The sequence below is a fragment of the Natator depressus genome, chromosome 3, assembly GCF_965152275.1.
Source record: "Natator depressus isolate rNatDep1 chromosome 3, rNatDep2.hap1, whole genome shotgun sequence".
NCBI lineage: Eukaryota > Metazoa > Chordata > Testudines > Cheloniidae > Natator > Natator depressus.
The window spans coordinates 31,919,901-31,943,153 of record NC_134236.1 but is presented as its reverse complement, the minus strand read 5'-3'; the positions used below and the strand labels follow the sequence as shown (position 1 = coordinate 31,943,153).

General features: G+C 39.8%; 1 protein-coding gene across 1 annotated transcript in view; it reads right to left on the bottom strand.

Moving 5' to 3' along the window:
- The window catches only part of NOL10 (nucleolar protein 10), a 93,245-nt gene that overhangs the window by 2,233 nt on the left and 67,759 nt on the right, over positions 1-23,253 (bottom strand). The window contains exons 14-20 of the mRNA XM_074947658.1: positions 21,211-21,337; positions 17,049-17,128; positions 16,809-16,907; positions 15,671-15,757; positions 13,129-13,302; positions 12,461-12,708; positions 5,399-5,501 (exon numbers count right to left, since the gene is read on the bottom strand). Of these exons, the coding sequence (XP_074803759.1) occupies positions 5,399-5,501; positions 12,461-12,708; positions 13,129-13,302; positions 15,671-15,757; positions 16,809-16,907; positions 17,049-17,128; positions 21,211-21,337 (918 nt within the window). The remainder of the gene's footprint in view (positions 1-5,398; positions 5,502-12,460; positions 12,709-13,128; positions 13,303-15,670; positions 15,758-16,808; positions 16,908-17,048; positions 17,129-21,210; positions 21,338-23,253) is intronic.

Here is a 23,253-nt window from a genome sequence, read left to right as displayed (position 1 = left end):
TGTGCTTTGTTGATAATGTTATTCCTCCTTCTCATTTATCATTGACTACAAATACTAGCTCAACAAAACCTTAAAAGCACACTGTACGTTTCAGGACAAACAGGAACAAGGCAGGTATGTAGTTACCCAGTGCAAATTAAACTGCCTCTCTACAAATCATATCTGTAACTTCAGGAAAAGAAAACTAGGTATTACTTTATAAGACAAGAAACTATAGTAGAGCTTCACTAGTCAGCACTTTTGTAGGGCCTGCCCAAGAACTGACTGGCAAAATGTGGTAATGCGCAGAGAGGCCAGCATGCACATTCTCCATGGGCCAGCACTGCATAACCCCATGCCCCAAAGACTCACGCAAGCCAGAACAGGGATGGGTTATACAGTGGTGACAATTTCTCTTCCACCCACATTGGAAGGAGGCAGAGGCACGAGCACCACCTCACCTGTTTTGTATTTTAGCAATAAACTGCAATCCTGGAAATTCACTAGAATGTGAATTCACAGTGTTAAATGAAATGTTTTCCCTTTAGAACACAAAATACATATCACCACCAATAAGTCATGGAAATACACAAAAGAGAAGGGGGGGAGGGGAAGAGAAATCACATTAATAGGGAAATAAAACCAAAGCAAACCTAATAGTTATGCATACAGAATATTTATGCTCTGCTTCTGCAATCTGATTAATATGAGTGGACCCTTATGATCCACCTGAGAGCAGGAATCTGCCCACTGGGCTCACACTGCAAAATCAGGGCCTTTGACTGGAAGCTGTTCAAAGCACTGAAGTATCTTTTCTGTGTGCTGTAAAATGACTAGTATACTTTAGATGCGATAAGATTATTTATATCTGTCAAACCATAAATAACATGGAAAATAAATCAAGAAGCTTGAATTATTTTTATTCAGATTCTGTCAGGAATGCAATGCAATACAGGAGGGACACTATACTACCCACTGTATTAATATTATTGTATTAATCAACCTGTGTCATACTCAGACTCATAGATAACGTCAGCAGGGACCACACTCTGATCATTTAGTCTGACCTCCTTTATAACACAGGCCAGAGGCTTTACCAGAGATAATTCCTGTTTTGAACTGGAGCATATCTTTTAGAAAAAGATCTAATCTTGATTTTAAAATTGCCAGTGATGGAGAATCCACCATGACCCTTGGTAAGTGGTTCCAATGGTTAAATATGTGTGCCCTATTTCTAGTCTGAATTTGTCTAGATTTGGCTTCTAGCCAGTAGACCTTTGTCTGCTACAGCGAAGAGCCAATTATTGGAGATGCAGAAAGAACTAGTTTCTATATTCATTAAATCAATACATGCCATTTTGCTTTTTAGCACTTTTTTGAATGTATATGAACTAGTTAATTCAGAAGTTTATTCCTTCCAGTTATGTATCTTTAGTTTCATAGATATTTTTATGAGTGTATCAAGAACTTACTTACTACACCACTCAGCATTTTGGTACATTAGCAACATTTTACACTAACAAGCAAAAAAAAGTAATACAATTTGATTGCTGAAAGGCACACAAAGCATGGGATGAGTATTATTAACCGATCAATTTAAGCCAAAAAGATTTTCCTTAAAAAAAAAAAAAAAAAAAAGTTACTAAGGGTATGTCTACACTGCAATTAAAAACCAGTGGCTGGCTCGTGACAGCTGATTTGGGCTACGGGGATCAGGCTAAGGGGCTGTTTAATTGCAGTGTAGACATTCGGGCTTTGGCGGGAGCCAGGCTCTAGGACCCTGCGAGGTGGGAGGGTCCCAGAGCTTGGGCAACAGCCTGAGCCCAAACATCCACACTGCAATTAAACAGCCCCTTAAACTGAGCCCAAGTCAACTGGCATGGGCCAGCCACTGTTTTTTAACTGCAGTGTCAACATACCCTGAGATTCCCCTCGCTTTAACTGTTCAGCTACCTCCATTTTGACTAATTTAATAGACGTCTTTATAACATATGCTAGCTCTCCTAAAACAAATTATAATTGTTTTAAAATAACTTGCAATGACTGTTCTTGCATTTTAAATATTTTTTCCTGGAGAGCATCTGAATACCCCATAAAACCCTTGTTAACACATTTCTTGGTTCAAGAAACTCTCCTAAGTACCTTAAATCTCCACACAGTATTTCTTTGCAGCACTTACTATACTGCCAAAAGTTATTGCTTTTTGGACTTTTAAATTTATCAGCTGTTCTTACCCTATAAGCAGATATCAAACTTGCTATGTGATAGCATAAAAAGGGGTTTCCTACCATTGTCCAGAATGCATTCTAAAGTACTCTTTAGAAAATAAAGTTGCATTGATTTAAGCATTAGCTTGTTAATATGGAACTGACTTGAATCATGCTTTTCTCTTTTGATGACCAGACTTTGCTTCCACACAGTCCCTTTCACATCTTTATCCAGCACATTAGAAATGCTACTTTACTGATTAAATCAAATGTCACTTGTTATGAAGGACATTAGAAGGCCAGCGCTGAAGAAAACTCTGTGTAAGTTGATTCAGTAAAAGATATTATCTCAACTACTGTGTGTCTCCCCTCTCTCTCCAATATCCTGGGACAACACAGCTACAACAGCACTGCAAACAATTGGAATTGAAAGGCACTGGACAATATTGTGGACCCCTCAGTAAAAACAGTGGAAAAAGACAGACCATCTAGGAAATACCAGGAGATAAACTTTGCAACGTTAACACTGATCAATTCCTGTGGGGGGGAAGTTGGGATTTGGAGGGAAGCAGATACCACAGAGCCACTCAGGTACCAAAACCTGTTCAACCTCCAAACTACATTGATCCTCAAGAACTAAAAATACAAACCCATGGAGGATAGATAAGAAGACAGAAAATATCATGACACTCAATAAATCCATGGTATGCCCACACCTTGAATACTGCATGCAGTTCTGGTTGCCACATCTCAAAAAAGATATATTAGAATTGGAAAAGGCACAGAGAAGGGCAACAAAAATTATTAGAGGGACAGAACAACTTCCATCTGAGGAGAGATTAAAAGGATTGGGAGTGTTCAGCTTGGAAAAGAGATGACTAAGTGGGGCTATGATAGAGGTTATAAAATCACGAATGATGTGGAGAAAGTGAATAAGGAAGTGTTATTTACCCCATCACATAACACAAGGACCAAGGGTCAACCAATAAAATTAATAGGCAGCAGATTGAAAACAAAACAAAACAAAAAACAAAAGGAAGTACTAATTCACACAATGCAGTGTCAACCTGTCGAACTCATTGCCGAAGGGTGTTGTGCAGGCCAAAAGTATAAATGGGTTCAAAAAAGAATTAACGAAGTTCATGGAGGATAGGTCCATCAATGGCTATTAGTCAAGATAGTCAGGGATGTAACCCCATGCTCTGGGTGTTCTAAGCCTTTAATTGCCAGAACCTGAAAATGGACAACAGGGGATGATCACTCAATAGTTCTCTGTTCTCTTCATTACCTCTGAAGCATGTGGCATTGGCCACTGTTGGAAGACAAGATACTGGGCCACATGGACCATTGGTCTGACCCAGTATAGCTGTTCTTATGAAGGCTATGCATTATTTTTCTGCCCTCTTCCAAAAAGACATCATATCTGCGTCTAAACCTTGGAGATGGGACAATGAAAAGGCAGGAGTTAATGATGGTCCTAGCTGTGTTAAACTCCCTCTAGGCTTGCCAACTGCATTCTCTTCATCTTTTGAAAAGATCATATCATATGACATGGCTCCTTTCCAGCCCTATTTTTTTTCTGCTCGCATGGACTACAGTGGGATTGGCTCAGGGAAGGGGGGATTTTCCATCCCATTTTACTTTTCTTCATCTCTCTTCTCCCCACTTCACAGAGAGGACACTGGGGCCCACATTCACTGAACTATGTGTCATATTTACTTTTAACTAGGCCTTCTTACCATTATAAATTGTGTACATTTGTATATTCAATAAAGCACCCACACTGAGAAGAACTTTTAAATGGAGTCACTTGCAACAGAATTGTAACAAAGTAATATACTGATTCTGCTGGGATCAAATCCAGAATGGCATTTCCAACTATTCCCAAATCTTCCCCTCCCCCAAAAATCTTTATGGAAGCTGATCTTTCTTTTGTTCCCCATCATCAATTGTAGGAAGCATTCTGTCTCAGCATTTTCTAATTTAAAGCTACTATAAAGAGGGTATGCATGGGAAGCCCTGCAACGCTTATTTAATTAGCTGTAAGGAGTTACTGTATCAATTACACCTGCTGGTAATGCTCCTGAAATGGTGATCCTTTCCAGAGCTTCACTGGAATCTGTGACTTATTCCAAAGTCCACACATTTTAAATTCCAAAGTGGATACAGAGAAATGTTGATGAGAAACGCGTGTGAAAAATTGGTGATAGGAAGTACAATAAGAAATTCCAGTGACTTTGGTTTACTTAACCTTTTGTGTCCCAATTATCCAAAGTGGCACATTCTAATAACTACTTCAGACATTCTGACCACACTATTGTAGTTTTACTTCCATGATGAGAGTTAATTGACAGGTGCTGAACACAAATGGATGATGATGAACAACTTGCCCAGAGGAAGACCAGTTTTAACTGAAACAGATTTCACCAGCTGAAGAATCAACTAATATGAATCTTTATCTTTCACCATCTCCAACCATGTTTTACATGTTCATCACTTTTCCACCCAGAGATCCCAAAGTGGTTTACAGAATATGTAAACACATACGCAATCAATTTCCCTCCTCCTTGCCTCCTCCCCATCCCCCCAAATGCAATCACCTGGAGGGTGAAACAGCTTTTTAGAAACTACACAACTGTTTCCGGAAAGAAATTACGAAAACACCATCCAGCTGAAATTGCTTGGGAAAGTTAGGTGGGAAGAATGCAGTTACTCACTCAAATTGTAATTTGGCAAGTACATTGGAACTACATTTCTTATTCTTGTCAATAGTGCCATGGAACTTCAGTGATCAAAGTCGTCGGGAGTTCTGTTTTATCAATATGAGGCACTCCCATCACTAACGACTCAGAGGGAAGACTCTCACCTATAGGACATCACCACCACTTCTTTCAGCATCCTGGGTATTTTTTGCCTATGAATCAAGTACTGATCAAACCCAATACTGTGAGAACTGACAAGGTGCTAGCATTGGATGATATAGCTACAGATGATCTACTAAGAGAGGGAACTAGTGTTTCCCACCACGATATGAGTCTGGTGGGGCTGCCCACACACACACACGGGTGTGCAAAAAAGTAAAGGTGCAGTCAATTTATGAAGAAATCAAGAAGCCCATCTGTTTTGGATGGATTTGGGCTCCCTGTTTTTTCAGATGACAAATTTATCATCCTGTGCATTATCTTATTTACAGAAGATATTTTTTAACTCACCTTTTTTAATTTGAATGTCATCTGTTTGCTGCCTACTGTGGTATCAGATACACTGAGTGTGCCAAGCTTTTCTTCAAGCTTCAAACGATCTCCAAGAGTTTTTCTGCAGAGAACAATTAAAGAAAAGCCTGTTTCTATTCTTGTCACCATCACATTGTATTATCAGTCTTTACAATAGCAAACAGTCAAATCCTATAATGTGCAAAAAAATTGCAATTGGGTTGTACTTCTGTCATTCTGCACCCCATTATTAAGCAACAGACATGCAGCCAACACAAATGAAAAGCAAGTTTCAGTTATTCCCTTCAAGCATTGCTCATTGTACAGCCGTTTTTCAACTTCTGACAGATTTTTTTAATTTTTAAATTCAGGCCTTAGTTCAGACACAAACCAGACCCAATTAGTCCATGCCATTCCCACTGAACCAACATGTGCTATGACAACAGTTTTCTATGGAATATCTGCAGGTGCCAAGTAATTCAGTTGCAGTAGATATTCTAGTGTATTGATCTTAAATAAAATGTAAGACAGGCATTTTAAAGCAAAATGCACCCATTTTGCTTAGCAACCTTAGTTTCTAAAGCCAAAAATACTTTCTACCTTTTACTACTACTAACATTCATTTTGATTTTCCCCCCCATTATAATAGGCATTTCTGACTCCCCTATTTGTAGCAGCTACCTGAGCTGTTTAAAATAACACTGGCAGTATGGCAGCTCAATGTAAGTGATTCTAAAAGTTTCATCCTACTTCTATATCAGGAGAAAATATTCTATACCTATCATAGGTTTAGATTTAAAAATTTAAAAATAGAGTCAAACCTCATGATTCTGCACTAATGAATGGAAGACCTTTGTGAATGACTGAATTTTTCTGAATTAGCAAGACAGACCCTGATTCCATAAGGAGCTCTATGTGGACAGACCCCTTCTCCCATTGAAACAGAGTCTAAACTCTTTGGGGCAGGGACTGTGTCTGTTATGTGTTTGCATAGTCCCTAGCACAATGCGGCCTTGATCCATGATTGGGGCCCTATGCAGTACAGTACTGTAATACTAACTGCAAATAGGACAGGGCCTAAATGACCAATCAATAAGGAAGATTAAACTTTATTATGCAATATGCATCATTTAGTCTGACAATTGTAGTTTACTTTTAAATAGCATTCATTATAAATGAAGTATACTTCATTCATTCATAACTGTAATGAAGTCTTAGAAATCCACGATCTCACTATTAGATCTTTGTTGAGATGGGGAGAGAGACTGCCTTTTTTGTGCAAATTATCAGCAAGGTACTGATGTATATATTTCACAGATTACTTTTATGAAGGGAAAAAACAGACAGACAAATGGCTGAAAGACTGGGCCCTCAGTATGGAGCCAGGGGAGTTTGCAGGATGTTGGTTAAAAAATAATTTATGTATATGAAAGGCTTTTTCATATGAACTATACAAAATTACTGTCAAGAATTGCTTTCCCCCCCATGACTAGCTATTTTGACTCTGTTTTTTCTCCAGTATATTTTTCAGTGAGAACTTGTAAAAACTTGTTCCATCTGTGCTATTTGAGAAGACAAGCTAAGCCTCAGAGCTAACTATGGCAGGAGATCAGTCACTGACAGTGTAGCGGGATTTCTAATTTAAACTGAAGTTCACTTTTCTCCCCTTTGAAAGTGAATGAGAGAAATGTGGCTACTACCCAGCAATTCTTTAGCATGACTGCTTGGATGGTGCTTCAGTCAGAGGAAAATTAATGTGGGGGAGATAGTAGGAAAATGCTATAGGATAATAGCTTTATTCTATAAATAAGGTGGTGCATATATGTATCTGTGTGGTATGCACTCACAAAAATATTGCTTAAACATCTATGTTGTGACATACAACTACTCCATACATAGCGAAGGGGAAGGAAACATACTTTTTATCTCCTCCAAAAACATGGCCCAACGGGTACACTAAGAGTGCTGTTCAATTATTATTTATTATTTGTATTACCATAGCACGTAGGAGTCCCAGCCAAGGACTCCTGTTAGGCTTTGTACAAAGACAGAAAAAGATGACAAATCGTAAGCTCTTTGGGGCAGAAACAAAGTGTAAGACAGGAGTCAACAGATGGATACAGACAGACAAGGGAGCACAAGGAAACAATGGTCAGCATAATAGGCTGATCTCAGCACACCAGCGGCTTAATAGTTGTGGAGTTTTTGCAGGCATCAGAGCAGAGGAGTTTTAAGGAGGTGCAACATGGGAGAAGACACAAAGGGGTTTATCTGAAATTTTAATAAGATGGAGGCTGTCACTGACATGTTGACAGAGAATGAAAGATAGGGTTGCAATAGATTGGGAAGGGCTTGAAAGTGAAGACAAGCAGCTTATATTTGATGCAAAGAGATTGGAAAACATGGTCAAAGCACTGTGGTAGGAAAATGGTCTTTGCAACAGCATTCTCAATGGATATGAGCAGGGCACGACTGCATTTGTCAAGACCAGAGAAAAGGATGTCACTGTAATCAAGACATGATATGATGATAGTCTGGACGAGAGTCTTAGCTATAGGAGACGGATATGAAAGGTTGTATCTTAAGAGATATTACACAGAAAGGGTCTGAAAGATTTGGACATAGAGAGGTCTATGTTCTCACGCGCAGGCTGAATTGAAGATGACACCCAGGTTGTGGGTCTGAGTGACAGGCAGGATGTTGGTGTTGTCCAGTGTGACCAATAAAGGCAGTAGCAGGGAGGGTTTTGGTTGTTTTGCTTTGATTAGTTTTGGAGGGAAAGGAAAGGGGAAAATTAAGAGCTGTTTTAGCCATGTTGAAATTGAGCTAATGGCTGGACATCTATGAGGAGATGTCAGAAAGACTGGCCAAGATTTTAATTTGGACAGGAGACATGCCTGGAGTAGATAGATAGATCTGTGAAGTTGTCAGCACAGAGATGGTATTTGAATTTGTTTGCAAATAAAGTACCCAGAGATAAGGTGTAGAGGGAGAAGAGAAGGGGACCACAGACAGAGTCCTGTGAAATCCCCACAAAAAGTTGGAGTGGGGATAAGGAGAATCCTCTGAAGGAGTGATGAGCGGTAGGATGTGAAGCAGGAGAGTGTGTCATGGAACCAAAGAAGAATTTCAAGAAGAACATGGTCAACAGTGTCAAACATGACTGACAAGTCAAAGTAGAATGAGGATGGAGTACTGGTTCTGAGCTCGGTCTGCTCGCTACGTAAATGTCATTAGAGACTACTCTTAAGGACTTTGCTGCATTTAAGAATATGCTTCAGAATGCTCCTGTCCTGAGAATCCTTGCATTTATGAAGAAATTTTTAAGTATACACCAATTCTTCAGAAGTTGGGCTTGGAGCAGCGCTGAGTCAGGAACTTGACAAAGAAACACCCAGTTTTATATAAGTCATAAACTGTTTCCCCAGGAACATTATACAACTATAGAAAAAAGAACGCTTTGCCATTAAGTGGGTAGTGGAGGCATTAAGGTACTTAATTATGTTGGTCACAGACCATCATTCTTTAAATTGGTTAAATCAAATCAAAGACAAACATGCCAGAATCACCAGATGGTACATGCCACTACAATCTTTCCAATTTTCAGTACATTGCTCAAGGAGTCAGGATAAAAGTGCTGAGCATTTATCATGCTATAGGGCCAGTAGACTTCTCTTTAGGGCTAGTCTTCTTTACAAAATTCTACCATGTTCAAACATGGTTCTAAATAATAAAGCTAGCTGACACTATGACGATTGTGCCTTTATGATAAGCACAGACCAGGACAAATCGTGCTTTGCATCAGATCAGCTATATGGTATTATAAACTGACAGCAGCTGAGAATTTAAGGTTTTGGAAGAGTTTGGGGAGTACCCCATGTGCAATTTGAATGCTTCTTGACTGAGTGTAAATGGGATCACGCTTCACAGAACTTGTAATTTAAACATTTTTTTCTGCGGAGAAAGAATTTCACGTGACATGACAACAGCAGTTCACTGAAAAAGGAAAAGGATGCGATGTGCACTCTAGTCCACTTCACTTGTTTAATTATCCTATTTCTTCTTCATTTCATTTGCTATCACGTCCCTATGTCTTATTTGTGTTTTGCCTAAGCCCCACATGGTGGAATCATGTCTTCGTTTAAGTTTGTAAAACGTCATGCCCACTGGTAGTACAACAGGCACTTTTTCCAAACAGCAGCGGTTTTAAAGTCTATTCAGTTTGTCATCACTGGTACTCCTTTATCCCATGAAGAGATCTACAGTACTTGCCGTCAATTTTCTCCTCTACAACAGAAAACAAATATACCCACATGCACACAGACACACACCCAACCACCCATCCACACGGAAGATTCTTTACTCTACTTAATTTCCACAGTAATTTCTTTCCTGCTGTGTTGCACTGTACTAATTTCTTCTGAACTTTTAAGTCTTATCTAGAGCTGACTTTAGCTTGTTAACTGAATCTTTCAGTCTGCTTGCTTACAGTTAAGGTTCCCATCTGTTTGTGATTGCTCCACAGTCATTTCATTTAAGATCAAGGAAGCATCTGAAAGTTTCCTTCAGTGGGACAGAACACCTTAATCAGAGGTCATTGCGTGCACTTACAAAACAGCAGGTTGGCAACAGTGAAACGTGCTTCCATTTCTGCCCCTGTTGCAATGGAAATCAGAGCACATGCCACCTGATCACAATTTGTTCTCCGTTTCAGATCATTGGCTGAAGTAGCAAAACAAAGATGCACACAATCCACTCCCCTCTGACAGAGCACCCGGTGACCTTACACTACAATCTGTATGCCTCTGAAAAACTCAAAAGGGCACAAAAGCAGCCCCATCCCCTGGAATGAAAAGAAGGAAAACAGCCAGGAGCAAGTAAACTGAAAACTTAATATGTAAGCTGAAGAAGATTCTAGATAAGAAGTTGAAGCATCCAGAACATGTACGCTGAATAAAGATATGAACACAAACCTGCTGTGTGTAAAATTTGCTAATAAAAAGTGAGCAGGGAAAATGCGAGCAAACCTGCAGAACAAACAAAGGTTAAAGTACTAATCTCAATTAGGATTTATAATATGGTGCCCAAGATGTGTATGTCACTTTACAGACAGAACATGTAGATTGTTGGTCTCTTCCCAAGGTTCTTTAACCTGGCCTCCAAGTGCATAGATTTTTGAGCACTGGCCTCTTCACACATGTTGATAACATTTACGAGCAAAGAACCCCCCATATGCATATGAACTGCAGAGTTTTTATGATGCTGTGTGTTTGTTTTAGATAGCACTCCATAAGAAAACTGTTTCTTGTATTGTTTTCTATCTTAGGGATTTCTATAGTGCTTATAGTAGAACCCAAAGGTTGATATTACAGAACCAATTTTATAGTTTAAAAAAAACAAAAACAAAAAAACGGGTCCTAAAGGTTTTGGGTTCAGTGTTTCCTTTCAATGCACATCACTGTGTTACCTAACTATTTCTAAAAAGCCCATCAACATGCAGCTGAGTGACAAAATGGTACCTTGACAAATCTGCCCAATCTGAACAGTAGCAAAATGATCATCAGACATTAGGATGGATGCATTTGTTCACTATTTGTGTGGGAAATGTTTTGGCATGTATAATCGCCCTCTTGTTATAGCATTCATTCTAGTCAGAGCTATGCTGAGCACTTGGCATGCTGTGACATATCTATCTCAGCAGCTGCCGTCTTTCAAGGCTTTTTAATTAGTTTCAGCACAGCTCTCCAATTAATAAAATTGTAATAAAAGTCTGATTTTTTGAAATGCTGCGGATATCTAAGTGAGGTCAATGATAATGTGTGGCACTAAACACCTGGAAAATCAGGACACTTTCTGTCATCTCTAAAGGACAGAAATGCTCTAGATACAGAATCCTACTGCTTTAGCTAACAGCTGAGTTAAAGGATACAAACAAAATTGTATTTAACACGTCTCCTGTCATGGGGCAAGGAAGGAGGGAAAAAAAACAAGGAGGCAGCTTAGTGGGTTATAGATAGTTGTAATAAGCCATAAATCCAGTGTCTCTATTCAGTCCATGATTTTTAATGTCTCCTTTCAACCCTATGACTAGAAAAGTGTCAACTGGCCACTTCGCCTTGAATGATCCCTTAAAATGTGTGCTTCCCTGCCCCGCACTGGGGGCTGCCCTGGGCCCCACCCGCCTCCCCCACCAAATCTTCCTCCAAGTCCCCTAGGGGAGTGCAACCCACAATTTGGGGCCTACTATGCTAAACAACCTGTTCCAACTTGTGTTTAGCTGTGACACTCTCAGTACTTTCCCCAGACCTGAAGAAGAGCTCTGTATCAGCTCAAAAGCTTGTCTCACTAACAGAGGTTGTTCCAATAAAAGATACTGCCTCTCCCACCCGGTCTCTCTAATATTCTGGAACCAACAAGGCTAGAACAACACTATATACAAACAAAATATGAAACTCAGACAAAATATTTAACCATGGCTTTTAGCGCTGCAAGGAGAAAGCCTGGAGACTAGAACTCTGACAACTAAAATAGATTATTTTTTATAGAATCCAGACATTTTGGACCTATCTAGGTCAAAACATGTTTTTACTGTCCCTGCCCAGCAAAGAGAGGTTTACTTTGTAAACACGGAGAAATCGTGGGGTATTCTATGTTTTCTAACGGGGAGAGATCACACAGGGTGAAATTGTAAGCCCCTTTATTCACACTGGTGAACTGATACTCACATGGAGTAGTCCCACTAACATCAATGGGACTATCTATATGAGAAACTTCTCACCAGTGTGGGGTAAGGGCCTCCCAATCTAGTTCAAAGTGTCCAACCCTTACTCTTTTCCCTTAAAGTAAGGCACAGGGAATACACATACCACATTCACATAACAAGGGAATAAGAGATGAAATGAGTGTCACTTCAAATTATGCCCCCTCATTACAAAAGTCTGGCTGTAGAAACTGCTTCCAGGACCATTGTGCCTGCTAAATAAAATAACCTGGGCCCCCATAACAAAAAGACAGTCGCAAACAAGCCAACCAAACGTCATTAAACTGAAGTGTTAGTCTTACTTCATTAACTTTTGCTTTTTGGCAGAGTCCTTGAAGCTTCTGAATTCCTCTCCTGTTTTAAGCTCAAGGAATTGGGGTTTCAGCGTTGTTTGCTGACCCTCCTTGAACCTTTCCTGCCGTTTTACTTTTTCCTCTTGGCGTAGAAGTTTGCGCTGTTTCCTGACCTCTTCAACCCAGCCTCTCTCATCATCTGAAGTCTCAGAACTTTCTGCATCACTTGGTTTCCCTTCTGGCTCTTCCTCCTCTTCCTGCAGACAAAAATAGTTACTCTAAGGAACCATTAACTGATTCTTTTAAAAACTATTTGCCCAATTAGAGTACGTGACAATCTCTACATATGTCCAATTTGAAGAAAACTAGAATACTAATACATTAACCAAATACAGCATGCAGAGTAAACGCTAATTACATCCACAGACACACTATGTGATAGATATCCACAGACACACTATGTGATAGATAGAACAATAAATTAGTATATTTAGACATTAATATTAATTTAATATTAAGTTATGTATATAAATCTTAATCACACTCATTTATAGACAGATTGATAATTTTCCATTGTTTTCTTCACCTTTCTAAGGTCCATAAAAGAAAAGCCTGAATGCTTGTAATAAAAAATAAAGAACTAGAAGTAATCCTAACCTAGAAGGAAAAAGTTTTACCTGCTGTTGTGCTTCTTGCTGTTCTAAAATCTTTAGTTTCTTCTTTCTTTTCTCACTTATTTTAGAAACGAGTGGATTAAGCAGCCTAAATTCTTCACTCTTCTCATCCACCTGGAAATCTGGGTTCTCAAACATGACTTTGAACCGATCATCAGTGAGAATGTTAGGCAGATTCTACAATGGAGAAGAAAAACAAGAGTTAGTTACAAAATTTTGAAACAAATGCTGGTACAATGATTTAAAATGTAAAGCTCATTCAATTACTACTCAGGTTTAATTAAGCAAGAAAAGACAACTGGATATAAAGTATTGATTGCTTGGTTCTCCCAGACCATTTACATCAAGATCTATTCAATTTATCTATAGTATGGTTTTACTATTTTCATATAAATCACAAAAACTATTCTGACACATCTGTTAACAATATATACTCTGCTATTCAAACTATAGGAACCTCAGGTCCAATGTTTTCTATTTCAAGGTAAGTGTCTATTAGAGCTGGTCAAAACTCCAACTTTCCAGTTCATGGGAAATTCTGACTCTTAAAATTTGAAATTTCTTTTTGGTCCGATTATTTCATTTGGGGATTTCAAATATTTATTTTAGAATTTATTTTATGTTTTTTCTTCATTTTTACATTATGTTATGACATGTCATTATGCACTACTACTGCTGAGATGACAAAATAGTTAAAAAAATAGTCTATTTTTATTTTTGAAATCATTAAGGACAGGTGCTTAGTACTGAGACAGGATATCTCCTTTTCTAGAGCTAAGAGTCCTCTGTGTCCTAATGAAACCGTTTGACACAAAAAAAAATGTTTCCATGAAACCAACTCTAGCATCGACAGTGTGTTGAATGTGTGTGAACTTGGGCATTCCTCTGCATCCGTTAGCTAGTCAGCCATGTTTACAGGTGGAGAAAACTGCTTGACCAGGATGGTTCCATCACATATGAAACGCTATTCCTCAGAGATGCATTTCCATTCATATTTTATAAGACTGCTTTAGTATCAAATATATTTATGACTCCCGCCCCCGCCAAGGGTTCTATGCATCCTGCATACTTTCTCCCTCCTCCCCCCCCACCAACCAATCCCAAACATAGCAAGGAAAGAGACAATTTTGTCTGTCTCATTAAAGGGCCTAATGCTGCAACACCGGAGCCAATGGTAGTTTTGCCACTGACTTTACTGGACCCGGGATCAGGCATAAGGAATTTATAATTTCAACTAGTATTAATATGCATCATATTAAAGATTTCCTCAAGACTTTTTTCCTTTAATAAAAAAAAAAACCACCCTTTTGTCTGATGCAGCTGCAAAATTACTACCAGGAGGGCTCTCTCTGGTCCAACTATTTGTTTTCACAGCTGCTTAGAAAGGAAAAAACATAAAAGGGGATAGGTTTAAATTAGAGAAGCTTAGTATCTACAAATGTCTGGCTAATGGTCTAATCTAAAAATAAACAGCAGAACAAACAAAAACTAAATCACCTGTCCTTGGTAAAATTATTATTGTTAATATTAATTAATTAATATTGTTAATATTGTTTCAGGGAAATATTCAGAACCTGTATTTTTATATGGCATTTTATTTCTACTTTAATGCACAGTGTATAATATATATCTCCAAACAAATATACTATGAAAGTAAAAGCTGAGACTTTTGATAGAGGCTCAGAAAGTTTGCAGTGAAGACTCCACCACCATCATCTACCTCTTCACCCCTTTCTCTCTTCCTACCATCCCAATTGCCAGCCAGAAACTCTCACCAGACCAGACACCACATGAACCGTATGTTTTCTCTGCTAACTATATGAATTCCAATGCTCTTCTGTTGCAGCTCAGTCACCCTTCTCATCTCTATAAAGTAAAGGGAGTCTCTGCTGCATACCAGGAGAGTGTCAGGGCAGATTTTATATGGCCCATGTTGGAAAGAGCCATCAAAAGGTGTTACACAGCTCCACCATTGGCTTGCAATATGCTATTTTTCTCTTCCACCAGATACTAAACATTTGTTCAGACCTGCCTGTATCTAAAACAGATATGGCACTTTCAGTATCAATTGTACAAGAGTTACTGTTGCATCAGAGTGAACAAAGTACAATATTTACACTGTTCGCTCTTTGGGACAAGAACTGTCACATCCTATAATATGGACAATGCCTCGCACATTGTAGGCGAGAGAGAGAGAGAGAGAAGTAAGTAGGTAGGTAGGTTTATTTTTTTGGATATTCTACTAATCAAAAGTTAGAGTGTTTTTGGACTCTCCATCCCACCTCATCTCCACAGCAAGTGCTTCCCCATTATAGGTTTGTTATACAATTGGCCAGATGTTATTGCACTGTATTCCTGCTTCCCTAGCACTGATGAATTCCACTGGAAAGCCACCTATTTAGAAGATTCAGTGTATGATCATCTAAAAAACAAAGGAACACTCACCTACGAATCTGCCTAACCGTTTATAATAATGAACACACAGAACAATTTATTATCCTGGTGCTTCTGTAGAGTTTTGGACACCTCCTACATAAAGTCTTACCTTTTGTTTCTTTTTTCTAGTAGGCTGCTGTTCCTCTTCCTCTTCAATCAGCTTGAGTGCCAAGTCTTTATTAACCTTTGGAAGTTTCTAATGAAAAAAAGGAAATGTAGAACTCATCAGTATATTATTCTTTCGTGCCCAAGAAATTTTGGCTACACTACATATTTGACAATCATGAATTTAGTTCCAAGGACAAAAATAATCTCTACCATCTCTACTTTTTTCCTCACTGTGATCACAAAGTTCAACCCAAATTAATGAAAAACTGGGTTTACCCATCCAATATAGTTACAGGCATTATTATAAAAAATGTTTAACCTAACAGCTTCCTAAGACCTAAGCACAGAAACAGTCACGGGACTATTCCCTGTCAAGTTAATAAGAAAGGTCAAGGTCCAAAGCAGTACTGAGTCTTCTGGCAAATGGCATACCATGCATTCACCTTCTAATTGTTGACTGCGAAGCCATATCATGGTTTCAGAAGAGGTCATTCATCTGCCATAACCACAGGGCAAAAGCAGTGTTAACACAGCACCTAGAAAGCTGCAGAAGCTGTATATTCTCTCTGATCACTAGTCCAAAGGAATTGGTAGGGTTGTACTGAAATGCTGAAGCATCTTTGGCCTGGGCAGGGATAAGATATCAGGACAGATAGTTGGGGGGGCATTTTTTTTTTTTTCTACTTGTATGCTGAGCAGATTTGATCTGTAAAGCCTTGATAAACAAACATGGAAGCCCATGATACCATTTTCAACCGTCACTTTTCAGGGCATAACTGCATTTTAAGGATCTGAGTCATTTGGTAAACCTCCAGTTTTACATGTAGAAGTAGAAAAAAAGTGCAAGCTTTATGCCTTGAGTAGTCTGTGGAAGTTTTGAAGCATGACAAGACTAAAGTGTCCATTTTCTTCTACTGCTTCATCTCAGGTTTCTTTTCATCAAATTGGGTTCCATATACATGGTATATAGATTGAGGCTGCAATTTGATTTCATGGCTCTGGTAACATCAACAAACTCATGTATGAGGCGAAACACCATAAACTCCTAATCCAGTTACAGCTCTGTGGTGTAGTTATTTTACATTATTCCATATGAACAATTTTCTCTAAAAGTTTAATCATCATAAATAGGATTCTACCTTTAGTTGAACTCTTTGTGCACGTGTTTCTTCTATCTTCTGTCTAATTTTCTCTTTTCTATATTCCTCGTAGGCAAATGGATTGACCATCATTTTCACCTTTTAAACACAAATAGAAGGCATTAAAGAAAGGAAACAAATAATGAAGGAGTAAATATATAAATTAGTAAATATACAGTATACATAATGGCAAAAATGTACCAAAATAAGGATCAGCCTTAATGAATTAACCTTATTTACCTTGTGATACAGTCGTATGTCCATGAAAAAGCCATGCATATATGCTCTGAGCAGTGGTGAGCCAATGAGATGGGCAAGGCCTGGGGGTGGGGGAAGAGGTGGAACAAAACAAAAACAAAACAGCATAATGTTATCAAAGGACTTCAAAGGAGAGTAGGATATAGGAAATTCTCCCAATTAAGCTGACTGAATACTTGACTAAAGCAAAACAACGGTACTGATTTGAAAGTATCAAAATTACCCATATTCATGTCCATTCTATCGAGACTGTAGCACCACAAACCATTATGTTAAGCTAGCAAAGAATTTGAGCAGCTCCACAACAGAAATAGTCTTTTCTTTTCGCTGCAGTAAATGTTTACTGCACACTTTTTAAAGATGCCCACTAGCCCACAATCTATGGATAGTTTACCAAGAAGCATTATTTGTGAGCAGAGAGCTTTCTGAAGGTATGTACGTGTTTGATATACACATTTGAATTACAGGTTTTGGTGTGGCATACTGATGTTTTAATTAAGAGTTTTTGCCTTGGGTCACTACCTTTGAAGAATAGGTATGCTGAAAGATATAAATACAGCACGGATATAGATACCACAGCAGTTCATAAAACTGTTACCCTAGGCCCTAACCTGAAGAAAGAATGAAAATCTCCAAATGGGAGAAGATTGTGAGAGTATTTATCTTCAGGCAACTCTGTATAGTTGAGAAAAAGGAGAACTTTTCTTTAAAGCAAACATTACCTACAGATCCAATAGTTCCAGAAATTAATAAATCTTGGCTAAAAGACAATTTCAAAAATAAGAGATTTACACTGAGTTTCTCTCTTATCTCCCAAACTAATTTTGTTTTTAAAAACAAGACACAGGCATCATCTTCGAGAGGAAAAAGTGACTGAGTTCAAAAAACAATGCTATCATTGTAAAACATGAAACTAAATTTTATAAACTTGATTGCTACTAGTCATAGAAGGGACTTAAACTTATACAGATGTATAGCTCCGAAAGACGCTACATCAATTGACATCTAATGGTACAAAACAGTAATACCTGTAAGTTCTAGGTGCAAGATGTCCCAATAAACCTGGTTTGTCAATCCTAGGTGAATTTGGTTTAGCTTCTGCAGGTTAATGAAAATCCCAAACTGCAGCTTAGTTGCTCAAAAGGGACATTCTGAACCCTCTCCAAGTTCACAGAAGAATGGTCTTTTGGTTAAGACACTGGACTAGGTCTTAGGCCATGTCTACACTACCACTTATGTTGGCAAAACTTATGTTGCTCAGGGGTGTGGAAAAAACAACAACCCTCAGTGACATACATTTTGCCAGCATAAGTGGAAGTGTGCACAGTGCAACATAGCTGTCGCTGCTCACTGTGGGTGGTTTAATTATGTCGACAGGACAGCTCTCTCTCATCGGCACAGAACGGCTAAGTGGGAGATCTGACAGTGGCGCAGCTGCATGGGTACAGCTGTGCCACTGTAAACTCTGTAGTGTAGACACAGTCTTAGAGATCTGATTCTATTCCTGGGCCTACCACAAACTTTTTGTATTATGCTGGTCAAGTTGCTAAGATCATGTCTACACTACAAGCGCTACAGCAGCATAGCTATGGCACTGTGGCTATGAGACTGTAACCCTGTAGTGTAGACAGAGACTACAGTGATAGAAGGGGTTTTTACCATAGCTGTAGGAACTCTACCTCCTCTAGCAATAGCAGGTATGTCACTGGAAGCATTCTTCTATACCCTAGCTGTGTGTACTCCAGGGATTAGGTTGGCATAGCTACAGGACTCAGGACTGGGGATTTTTCACAACCCTGAGCATTGTAGCTATGTCGACCTAAGTTTCCAGTGTAGACCAGACATTAGTTTGTGCCTCAGTTCCCCATCTGTTAAAAAAACAAACAAACAAACAAACAAACAAAAAAAACAAAAAAAAGGGGGGAGGGCGGGATAATACCTGCCTATCTCCCAGTGATGTTATGAAGATAAAGCGTTATGGGTGGTGTATACATAAAAAAGCCCATAAAAATAAGTTTCCATTGACATCTGTATGAATTTCATTGTATAAAAGTCCAAAATATACTCCTTATTGAGGATACCATTTGCAAGTGGATTCCTTTATCAAGGTACTTACTATGGCCTCAGCACCACAGTATCTGAGCATCTCATAAGTATTTAAAAGTAGAAACAACTTCTCTTCCTTTCCTGTGTTTCTCATTGTGTGGCTAAGGGGTTCTCGCAACAAATTTTTTGGCGGCCTCACAGAGTGGCCACCAACTCTTGCTGGTGGCAGCACTGACGCTTTTTCCTAAAATACTTGATTAACTTCAGGAAAAACAAATCCATAGCACATATACACATCCACATCACTGTAATTTATTTATGTAGGGGATTTTTTGCAGACTCAATAATAAAAATATTACAGTGAAAAGTGATATTTGTATGTTTGTTAATATCACTTTTCTCAGCAAGTCTCAGGACAAATTAAACCCTGGATTGGGGGTGGGTTGAGAGTCAGAGACAGAGGCAGTGGGGGACAAGGTGGGATGGATGTGGGCTGGGGAAGGCAGCGGGGGTCTGGGATGATGGAGGGGTGGATGCAGCGCCAGGAAGACAGTGGGGTCCAGCGGCGATGGGGAGAGGGCATGGATGAGAGAGAGGAGGGTGGGTGGTGAGCCCTGCAGCTGCGCGGCTGGAACCGGGGATAGGCACCTGCTGCTGTGCAGCTGGAAGTCAGTGACCGTGGCCAGAGCAGGAGCTGCATGGCAGAGGCAGGGCATCGGAGCAAAGTGCCAGTGCCCGCCACCACGTGGCCAGAGCCTGAGGCCACGTGGTCGGATGTGGGGGTCAGTGCCCACCGCCACAAGGCGAAAGCCAGCACCCATTGCTGCGCACCTGGGACTGGGAATCGTCGCACACCCAGGGCCGGGGATTGGTGCCCAGAGCGATGCCTGCTGCCACGCAGCTGCCACTACAGGTCAGCACCCAGGGTCAGCGGCCAGGACTGGGGGTCGGAACACGTGGTCGGGGATTGGTGCCCAGGGCCAGCAGCTGCTGCCAGGATCAGGGGTCGGGGCATTGGACCGACACCGCATGGCCGGAGATGGGGATTGGAGCCTGCCGCCGCGTGGCCAGGGGTTGGAGCCTGAACTGAAGCCCCATGGCCGAAGGCTGGGGATGCATGGCCAGAGCTGGCGGTCAGCGCCTGAAACCCTGCAGCTGGAGACGGGTATTGGCACCTGAAGCCCCATGCCCGGAGCCCTGGTCCACGCAGCGAGGCTCCCTAAGTCCCGCCACTGGAACCTGCCTCCCAAGCACCTCAGGGCTGAAGCCTGAGGCCTGGTCTACACTGTGGGAGAGGGAAGGAGGGTAGCTAAGTTTGTCTAAATTACGCAACTTCTGCTATGAAAATAGCGTAGCTGAAGTTGACATACTTAGAGCTACTTACCATGGTGTCTTCACTGCGGTAAGTCTACTGCTGACGCTCTCCCGTTGACTCCGCCTTTGAGTCTCGCTTCAGTGGAGTGCTGGAGTCGACGGGAGAGCGCTTGGCAGTCGATTTATTGCATCTTCACTGGATGCGATAAATCGACCCCCACTGGATCGATAACTCCTGAGGTAAGTGTAGACATGCCCTAAGTCTCATTGTGCCTCCCCAAGTAGAGAACTCATCGTGCTCCTGCAACATTGTGCACCACCTGGGCAGGGTTGCGCATCCAGGAGGAACAGGGAAGGAGCTGGGAAGGGACGATGCTTTGCCTCTCCCCCGCATCACCGCTCTTCCTGGCCGCAGGGGTGGCTGCATGCCGCCATTTGAGAAACGTTGGGCTAAAAGAACCTCAAAGCACTTCCTCAGACACACTAAATCACTGTACGTCAACCTTCTCCTCAGGAGACAAGCTGTGAGCAAAGGTTCTCATTAAATTGACAAAGATTACCACCAATTAGGGCAATCAGGACTGGCATGTTAGAAACAGTGGCAAGAGTTAGGAAGAACTACTTTGAGTAACTTTCTAACAGTCCTTTTATTGCTATACAGCACACCCAAACTTCAGACCTGCAACATGCAGCAATGTGAGTGCTTTAAAACTGAACAAGGAAAAGAGGACAAGAAACACATACACAAAAAGAAAGGGTGGGGGGGAGGTCTCTTAAATTTTACCTAAATTTTCAAGGTCTTTTCTGGTAACAAATTTGTAATCATCATAAACTGTGCTCTCCGGATTCTCCTCCAGTTCTTCTGTCAAGTTGTCCAAGAATGAGCACCATCTTGGGGCAGGACCTAAAACCTGTAGGCATGTTAAGAAGAGTTCTGAATTTATACATACACTCAAAAGATAAAAGCACAGCCAGCTCCTCACATCTGCTGCTCTACTGCAGTATGAGAGTAAATAAACAACACTGAAGCCAAATATGCTTAGACATCATCTTGAGAGCACAGTCAAACCTACTGCTTGTAGTACAAACAGAAATAATCCTGTATACTCTTTGACAGCACTATTGTTACAATCTAGGTAATTTAATCTAAGTCAACAATTTAGAGGCTTCTAGTTTAATTGCTTCAAAATGTGACAAATTGAGCTGATTATATATTAAAAGCCAAACATGATGGATAGTTTTGAACTTACCTAATAATGCTAGAAATCAAACAAATCTTTTACACTCAGCTGGATCTTGAATTTATTAGCTCACTGGGCAATTATGTTAAATCCCATTTTGACCTGTTCATGTAATTAAGATGCCTGTGCGCATTTCACATACTTTCATTTGAGGAAAAGCACACTGTTTTGAGCTGGTAATTGGAAACATTTAAAAAATTTAAATACCAATGTGTGAGATTTGAACTCAGTTTTGCTAGACTATCAATGTACTTTCAATTCATGCTTCCTCCTCCCAAAAAGCATGTATTATTATTATTATTATTTTTTTTAACACCCCTCACTTTTTCCACTGCTGATACGAATCCTTCTCAATCTTGATGCATACAGTCACAGCCACTGTGCTGAGCCTATTATTTTAGTAGGCGTGCTAGCTCTGTGGAAAAAAGGTCAACATGAAGGTCCTCTCTCCAGGGGGAAAAGTGGAGAATCAATGGGAAGCTTGGGATGTAAGGGAGGTCACTAACTCCAGCAGAGTGGAACTTTTAATAATCCATTTTCTTTTTTGTTCCATCATTACTAATATGTGAAATGGGAGAAAAAAAGTCGCAATAGATACGGCAGTGGATGCAGTTCAAAAGAATTTTTTAGGCAACATTTGATAATGAAATACATATAATTTGTTCTTAATGAGAAGATTGCATTACACCAATAAGGATCTCTCAAAGTCTATGGTGACAAGACACTCTGCTCCAATTAGAAAAGTGTAATTTCCCTTTTTAAAAATGTATTTTCTTCAAATAACTATAGTTGCCTTAAAATAGCAGTAGTGCATTCCACACCATAACATTCAAATTTATTCAACAACATTTAAATGCCCCTGATGCAATATTTCCTTCATCAAGAAAAATGTCGGGCAGATTTAGCAGGGTTTCCTCATTTTGTTTAATCTGCTCTTTTAACTGGCTTTATATATATCCTTTGCAGTTTAGAAATTTGCAGCACTATCTTTTAAAGTCATAAGAATAAGGTCAGACTGTGATCAAAGTTGGCAACCACAACAAACACGGCAACTGGAGATGTACACTGGCATCATTAACCATGCCATTCGTTTTACACAGATTAGCTCTTTCCTCGGAAGATCACAATTAACTTGTCTCGGACAACAGAAACAGCTGCCTACTTAATCAATAAGGTTGGATTAACCAAATCTCCATGGCTGTCTGAACAGCAGTAACCACTTGACTAACATGGGTAACATTCAGAAAAATCTTACAGTCATCATTCCTGTTAGACATTTTTTCCTCCTTTTAGATCTTAAACATCTCCAATTATATTTCCTGTTTTTTCTCTGCTTCAAAGCTAAATGAAAAGCTTTTAATAAAACTAGATTTCAGTCAACTGAGTACAAATGTTCCAGTCTTTCATGCTAATTCAAATGGTCACTGCTAAATGTTGCTTCATTACCATAGCTAAAAGAAAGGATTTTTCCTAGTCATATGTTTTGTGGTTACCTAAGTTCTTGTTTTGGACACAATTCTATTCACTTTTTCTTTTCCTATGTTACTGCTGAGAAATATTTTCTTTCATCATGATCTTAGTCTGTC